The sequence below is a fragment of the Carassius carassius genome, chromosome 8, assembly GCF_963082965.1.
Source record: "Carassius carassius chromosome 8, fCarCar2.1, whole genome shotgun sequence".
NCBI lineage: Eukaryota > Metazoa > Chordata > Actinopteri > Cypriniformes > Cyprinidae > Carassius > Carassius carassius.
The window spans coordinates 5,243,494-5,250,948 of record NC_081762.1 but is presented as its reverse complement, the minus strand read 5'-3'; the positions used below and the strand labels follow the sequence as shown (position 1 = coordinate 5,250,948).

The 7,455-nt window shown below is 37.9% G+C and overlaps 1 protein-coding gene across 1 annotated transcript in view; it reads right to left on the bottom strand.

Moving 5' to 3' along the window:
* Nucleotides 1-6,041: 6,041 nt before the first annotated feature.
* The window catches only part of si:ch211-264f5.2 (uncharacterized protein LOC570749 homolog), a 78,893-nt gene continuing 77,479 nt past the window's right edge, over nt 6,042-7,455 (bottom strand). Inside the window, exons 6-7 of the mRNA XM_059555750.1 lie at nt 6,460-6,509; nt 6,042-6,250 (exon numbers count right to left, since the gene is read on the bottom strand). Of these exons, the coding sequence (XP_059411733.1) occupies nt 6,158-6,250; nt 6,460-6,509 (143 nt within the window). The 3' untranslated portion in view covers nt 6,042-6,157. The remainder of the gene's footprint in view (nt 6,251-6,459; nt 6,510-7,455) is intronic.

Genomic DNA, 7,455 nt, shown 5'->3' with positions numbered 1-7,455 from the left:
TTAAAAGACTGTGTGGGGGGGGGGGGGGATGATGTGACCCTCAACGGCCAGAGCAAAGTGAAATCGCGAGCGCAACAGGAGATTTGAAGCTCATGACAGATGCACCCAAGAGATTATTCGTCTTGTGATTGGCTGAATGTTAGTCAACTCAAATCTAAATAAACAAACCAGAGAACACTGGCGGAAATATCGGTGGTGGGTCAAACAAAGCGCGGGGGACAGAATCACCTCTTTTTAAAGCTGCTGCTACGCCCCTGGTAATGAGTAGAGAGACTTTTCACCTCCTTTGGAAATGGGCATTAACCAACAACCACAAATAACTTGTAATGTCATAACCTGCAAATAACTACATTAAAGGGATACTCCACCCCTAAATGAAAATATTGTCACTTATACGAAGCATCGGGAACACTTTTTGTACGTGAAGAAAAAAAACTGTGGTTTGTACATGACCTTTGTCAACGGTCTCCTCTGTGTCTCTCCATATCACTGTATCCTATGTATATAATTTACGCATTAAGCAGACGCTTTTATCCTAAGCAACTTACAGTGCATTCAGACTAACATTTTTTACCTAACATGTGCTCCCTGGGAATTGAACCCACAACCATTTGAGCTGCTAATGCAATGCTCTACCACTGAACCACAGGAACAGTAAAACAGCATATCCTACCAGCATATGGTAAAAAGTATTCCCGTCTCTTCATATAACCTAGATTGCACATCTGATGGCAGATGGAGTATTCTGACGATGACTTTTATACCTTTTCTGGACCTTGACACTGTAATTTACTTGGCAGTCTATGGGACAGTCTTAAGCCTCCAGGTTTTCATCCAAAATATCTTAAACTGTGTTCCGAAGATAAACAGAGCTTTTACGGGTTTGGAACAACATGGGGGTAGGTGATTAATGACACAATTTTCATTTTGGGATGGAGTATCCCGTTAATGTTTACTATTTCAATGTAAGCACATTATTGTCAACAACCTTTGTTATTTTCTGCAGACTTGCAGGATAAACTGAAATTATTATTATTATTATTTTGTTGTAATTAACATTATACCACAGATGAAGAATAAACCACATTAATAAAGTGTAAATTGTTTTGTAAGTTCACCTGTCAATCACCCACTTTAACAGGAGATTTAAACTTATATGATTTGATTTGGTGATACAGACACTGATAACATTATTATTATTATCAGGGGCGACATTTGAGTCATGGGGGCAAGAAAAAAATTATAGCTATATATTTATATATATATATATATATATATAATATATATACATACATACATACACATCCAATAGATTTTTTTAAAAAAGCTTATTGACGGTATACATGAAAGCTGATGTTTAGAACTACTGTTGGAGTTATTAGATCATTATTGATGTATATGTATATTTTGTTTGTGCATTTTGTTGATGTGGTTGTATGGATCATTTGGGATGATTTATAAATATGTTTGCAGTATTTTGTTATAGATTTGAAATATATGTGTATTTGTTTAAAGATCTTTGTGATATTGGGGCATTACGGTAATACATGTTTTAATTAGCGCAGGTGTTGCTTGGTAGAACATGGCACTGAGGAAGAGTTAATAACAGAAAAAGCTTTGCACTTGTGCACTTCTTTTCACACTTTGTGTGACCTCTAAACAATAAATGTTATATAGCTTTGTGAGCTGCATTTTGGATGAGTGCGGATCTCGTTTATCTTTGTATATTTTGAATCTATGCACCATATGTTTTTTGTTTAGGTTGTGGTATTGCTGGCCCGAGCTTCGAACCCACAGCCCTAGGGTTAGGAGTCAAACTCTCTAACCACTAGGTCATGACTCCTCTTGTAGTTTGCATTCATTTGTTAAGATTATCATGATGGACAAAATATGTAAGAATCATAAACCTGGTCACAGAACTTATTTTCTACAATAATCCAAAGCCAGTGGAAACATCTGATTTGTTTTGTGTGAATGGAACTGTAGATATGGATGCCATCTTACCATGATGCAATCTTCCGGGAAGACCTAGAAAAATACCTCATCACTGCAGCACTCTATTTAGACTGGATCGTTTGTTAAACTTTTGTCTTCTCTGATAGGAAATACAGTTCACATTAGTGGTTAAAGTTGCAGTAGACCTTGGAAAATGATCATTTTAGCCTGATGACTGTCCCTCCCTCCCTGCAATCATCATCCAAAGCCATGCCCCCTGAATGCATATACCGACCAGAATGCCAGAGACAACATTACATCATTATGTTTTATATTATGTCACGCTTCTCTAATAAGTTTCTTCTGCGCAGCGCAAGTCCGTAAATGTACGTTCCGAAGTGAAGTAAACTTTCCCTGATCAGGGTTTAGGGAGCAAAGAACACTGTGTAGGGACCATGTCAATCGGAAAAATTGCCATGCCTGTAGCTCACTTCTAACAAGCATGGTTATCTGAAACAGGTTTGTAAACTAAGAGAGACATGCAAAATATGCATCATGTGTCATTCACCTGTGAGAAAACTTTATATTACAGTTAGTAAAAGTACTAGAATAACAGGAAGGAAGATGGGATTGTTGATGTTTGTCTGCCATTCTCGCTCTGTCTGCACAACATGCATGAATGTGCTGATGAGTATCCTGTTTGCGCGAACAGGGAGCACAGAGGTATGCAAATCCAGAAGTTGAAAGAGCATTTTGATTAAATGAACATTTCTTGGTCCTACACCCTCCAAAGGATAAATAAATACAGATAAATACATTTATCATCGGGATGCAATGCTATCGGGATGTGAAGAGAGTTTCAACCAGCATAACAAAAAATATTTCTGAAGACAACCCCCATTGCACCTTTAACCCAAATCCAAACATCACCACAGAAACGGAAATTTCAAGTAATTCAGCTCTGACTGGAATATGCTGCTTTATGAGACCAACCTACATGAATCAGGGACTTTACATAACTTATAGTCTAGTCGTGAATGTGATATTTTATTAAGTTAAGTGAGATGCCATTCAGTCTTATTGCCAGGGGGTAATATAAGTAATACATTTAATTTCCGTTGGGGGGATTGATTGTTCTTTTTCTACAATTTATCTGGGCACTTTAGCAGCTCATTTGATGAAGAAAGATAAATACCTTTTAAAGATATTATTAGCAGCCAGCAAGAAAGTTGTAACAAGAAAGTGGCTACAATTTGAACCTCAAACAAAAACTGAATGGCTGGAAACGGTGTCCAAAATATGGAGAGGATGACATTCACATTAAACTTAAGGATAGATAAATAGTTACAGTTGTATAACTGGTTTCCCTACAGTGGTTCAGTCTGTAGGATTGCCAAAGGACTAAAGAAACGTTATCAGCACGATTGTATGAAACTGCACATTTCTTGTTTATTACCACCCACTGCCACTTATACCAACAACGGAAATAAGCGCAGTTACAATAGCTAAATATGTGGATTTAAATGAGACTGGCTCTGAAACAAGTCAGATCCAATTAGTTAAAGTGTATGAGATTAGTTTATATACAAATGGAAGGGCTTACTCCAATCGGTAGGTGGCGGTACTGCACGGTGAGCTGTAGAAAGCCGCTTTGGTAATGAATGTGCAAATTCAAAAAAAGCTGCGTTAGAAGAACCGTTCTTCTGAATCTCCTTACCATTTTGCATTTGGAGCTGCCTGTATCATTATCTATTTGCAAGGTAAGATATGTGTTATATGTACTCGTGTATATTATTTGATAGATTTCGTTGTATATACATGTATTATTAGTGCGGTTGATATCGTATTACACTAATATCAATGCACCTGTTCTTCAATATTTTTTGTAATGTAATGTCATTTTGAATAAATTAGTCTTAAATAAATAGTAATGAAATCCACTCTTTAAATGTTTGTATTTCAGCAAACTAGAGAATAATAATAATAATAATAATAATAATAATAATAATAATAATAATAATAATAATAATAAATATAATTAGAAATTTATTTCAAAAATAATAATCTTTTACATGCAATTTAAATGTTTCTTTACAAATCACTGTAATATACTAATGTACCAATTGACAGGGTTTATTGTATAGTTACAGCATTAGTTGAGTGAGATTTTTAACTCAGATTTATGTCTGAGTAAATCAATGACTATAATGTTGTGTTTTGGGGATCTTGTTGTTCTGCATGTTTGAGAATGAGGACTAAAATCCCAAGGGGCTCAAGTATCTCCCTCAATGAAGACATGAAGACAGTCATTAATGAATATGTAGTACATGTATGTCAACCTGCTCTTTTTACATTATAAATGTCTTATGGATATATTGACATTGATAGCTATGTTAATTTTTCTTATTGGCATCACAGTCTCGCTTTGCCCATGAGTATGTAGTATGCAGCAAATTAGCTCATTTTTGATTTGATAGAACACACTATCTCTTAGTAGAGGTAACTAGAAGTTCTTATGAAAACTTGAGTATTGGTAACTGTTTTACAAGTTCAGTCAACGTAACAACAATTTTCTTAAGCTTGTTCTTTACAGTTCATCTGAGGAATAATAGCACATTCGCAGCTGTTAATTATGGTAATGCAGAGTAAAGATAAGTACAAATAATTACAAAGAAAGATTGATTCATAAATTTAAAAAAATAACATTTTGAAGTTAATTACTGAAAAACATACTCAGTGTTTAATAAAGATATAGCCAAATGATATAGCCAAAGATATAGCCTAGCATGTATGTAAAATATTACCTGAGAGAGAAAGAGGGAGTGGGAGATGGAGAAAGAGCCAGCAAAGAGAGAGTCAATGAAACATTCTTTAATTTATTAGTTTCTCGAAATGTAATGGTGCTAATTTCCTTTATGGCCTACTCAAGAAGCCTCATCCCTTGATGACACAATCTTATCATTAAGTAGTCCAAGTGCACAGTGTTTGGTCCTGTTTGTGATGTAGTTTGTTTACTGGGAATTGTTAAAGGGATACTGCACTCTACGAACAAAGCTTTTACAGGTTTGGAACAACATGGGGGTAAGTGATTAATTACAAAATTTTCATTCTGGGGTGGAGTATCCCTTTAATTCTATGCAGTTAAAGTATTAGTAAAATAAAATAAAAATTACTTCTATGTTTGTATTACACTTCCTTTAATCATTATTAGTGCTCCTTTGTCATATATTGTATCATGTTGCTCCATTCAACTGTCTTTATAATAAGCTTTGCTTGAAAGGTTTGTACATATAACATATAATATTCTCACATACACCAACTAAGTATATTAGTATTGAGTTATAAGTTTACTCAGAAGGTATGCAAACAAACAGATGAACTTTCTTTAAAGAAAAAACAAGTAGAAGTGAAGTGAAGACTGGGGAGGAGAGACAAAAGAGAACTTTCTTTAAGTTACATCTGACAAATCCTGACTGTCAGACAAAACTATACTGTAGTTACTTTAGATGTCAAGCCTGAAACTGCATTGTTGAATCAAAGGACACAGCTTCCTTATAAAACTGGTTCATATAGTACAATAACTGTTTTTTTTTTTTTTTTTAGATATGGAGATTACTTCCTTGATGAAATTCTATGGAGCCTGAACCAGTACGACAAGTTATGTTGACCTACATAGGGCTGGTTTCTCAAAACAAATTTAATACAAGTTTTCTATCTAGGGGAGTGACCAGGCCTTTTTGAACCAAATAGATCATTCAAATTACACCTTAAAAATGTTTTTGACACTTAAGCCCCATTTAAAAATGTATAAATCTATTTGCATTACAATACAAAATTATATTAAAAATATATATAATTATAAACAAACTAAAGATTAGGTTGCATTTTGGACAGATTCTTAAGTGTGCTGACAGCTTTGTTAGGGAGTTGGATGAAAGACAAGGTTACTTTTTAACCATATGAATACTACATGAAAGTCTGTAGGTTAATTATACAAGTGGAAAGCACCAACTTCCGGCTGTCCATCTGTGACCGTTTCATGCTTCTGGAGAGTCACTTACCTGCAAAGTTTAGTTCATTTCAAGTAAACTCAAAAATACATTGATTAGTTGATTCAGGTACAACTAAAAGGTGTTAAAACTAAACTCTGCAGGAGAGTGGCTCTTGACACAGAGACAGGATGAAGCCTCTTCCATCTTTGTGTTCCGGAGGTAACAACAGGTTACATTATTAGGACAGTTTTTGAGTCTGTGCTAAACTGCACAACTGAAGCATTTGTCCATTCATTGCCCAGCAGATCAACGCTGTCATTTGCCTACCAAAAAAATAAAAATAAAAAAAGATTATAAAAATAAAATCTACAGTCTTCAAAGTTTATCATTGTGTTGTTTCTGTTTCTGCGGTCTAAATGAGTATTTTAAAAAAATTATATATTTTTACTTATTTATTTACTTATTTTTTCTCAAAACAGTATTTTTACCTTTTGTTGTATAATATTTCTGAAATTGTTAAAGATTTACTTACAGTGAGGTCTGTTGTTATTGCTGTTGCTTCCTCTCTTGTGAGAGGTCTTACTATGCCATGACCACCATTTCCAGGAAATCACAGGTAAGATTAATATAAGCAGTGCACCACAAACTAGTGCAGTCACCCTGTAATGAATTAAACCTTGCTAATCATCGGGAAGAAGGAGGCGGGAACCGGCGGACAATCAAACAACATTTTAATAAAGCAAAATAAACACAAAACAGCGCACCAGCCCCTCACGGACGACTGGTGCGCGCAAATAAAAACCAAAACACAACTAAAAGCCCAGGCCCGGTCCTCTCTCGTCCTTCACTGTCGTCGCTCCAGTTTTATATCCTTCCAGCTCCTACGTGGGACTCGAGACCGGCGGTGGGCCGCAGGTGTCACTGATTTGCCCAATCACTGCCGGCCTCACTCGTGTTCCCACGTCCCTCGGCCCCGCCCCACTCGCCACATACTCCCATCGCCCCTCGCAGGCCGGGGGGTACCCACGAGACTGCGCTCTACTCCCCCCCCCCCCCTCCCTCCGGGGGGGACCGCTCACGGGAACCTGCGGGAACCTGGGGGCAGGACAGACGAGGCGAGAGAAAAGGAGATGGAAGGAGGAGCGACAGAGACGAGAGGGGGAGAGAGGGAAAAAAAAAAAATCCGGTTCCCAGACGCACTGCTACTCGGACCTCCACCGGCTGGGTCATCTCCTCCGCGGCGCCTGGCGGTGGCACTGGACGGCCCTCGGCGGACGGCACGACACTCCTCCGCCAAACCAGTGGACGGCGACGGCTCCTCCGGTTTTGGGCAGCCGGCAGGAGTCCCCTATTCCCTGCTCCTCCGGATTCCTTCATGGAGGCAGCAGGCTCCGGCCCCCTGGCGAACGGCGCCGACTCCTCCGCTCCCTCACGGATGGCAGCCGTCCCTCCATATCATGGGCGGTCGGCAGCGAGATCGCCCGTCCCCGGCAACTCGTTCCTGTCCACCGCCTCGAGCGTCCATGGC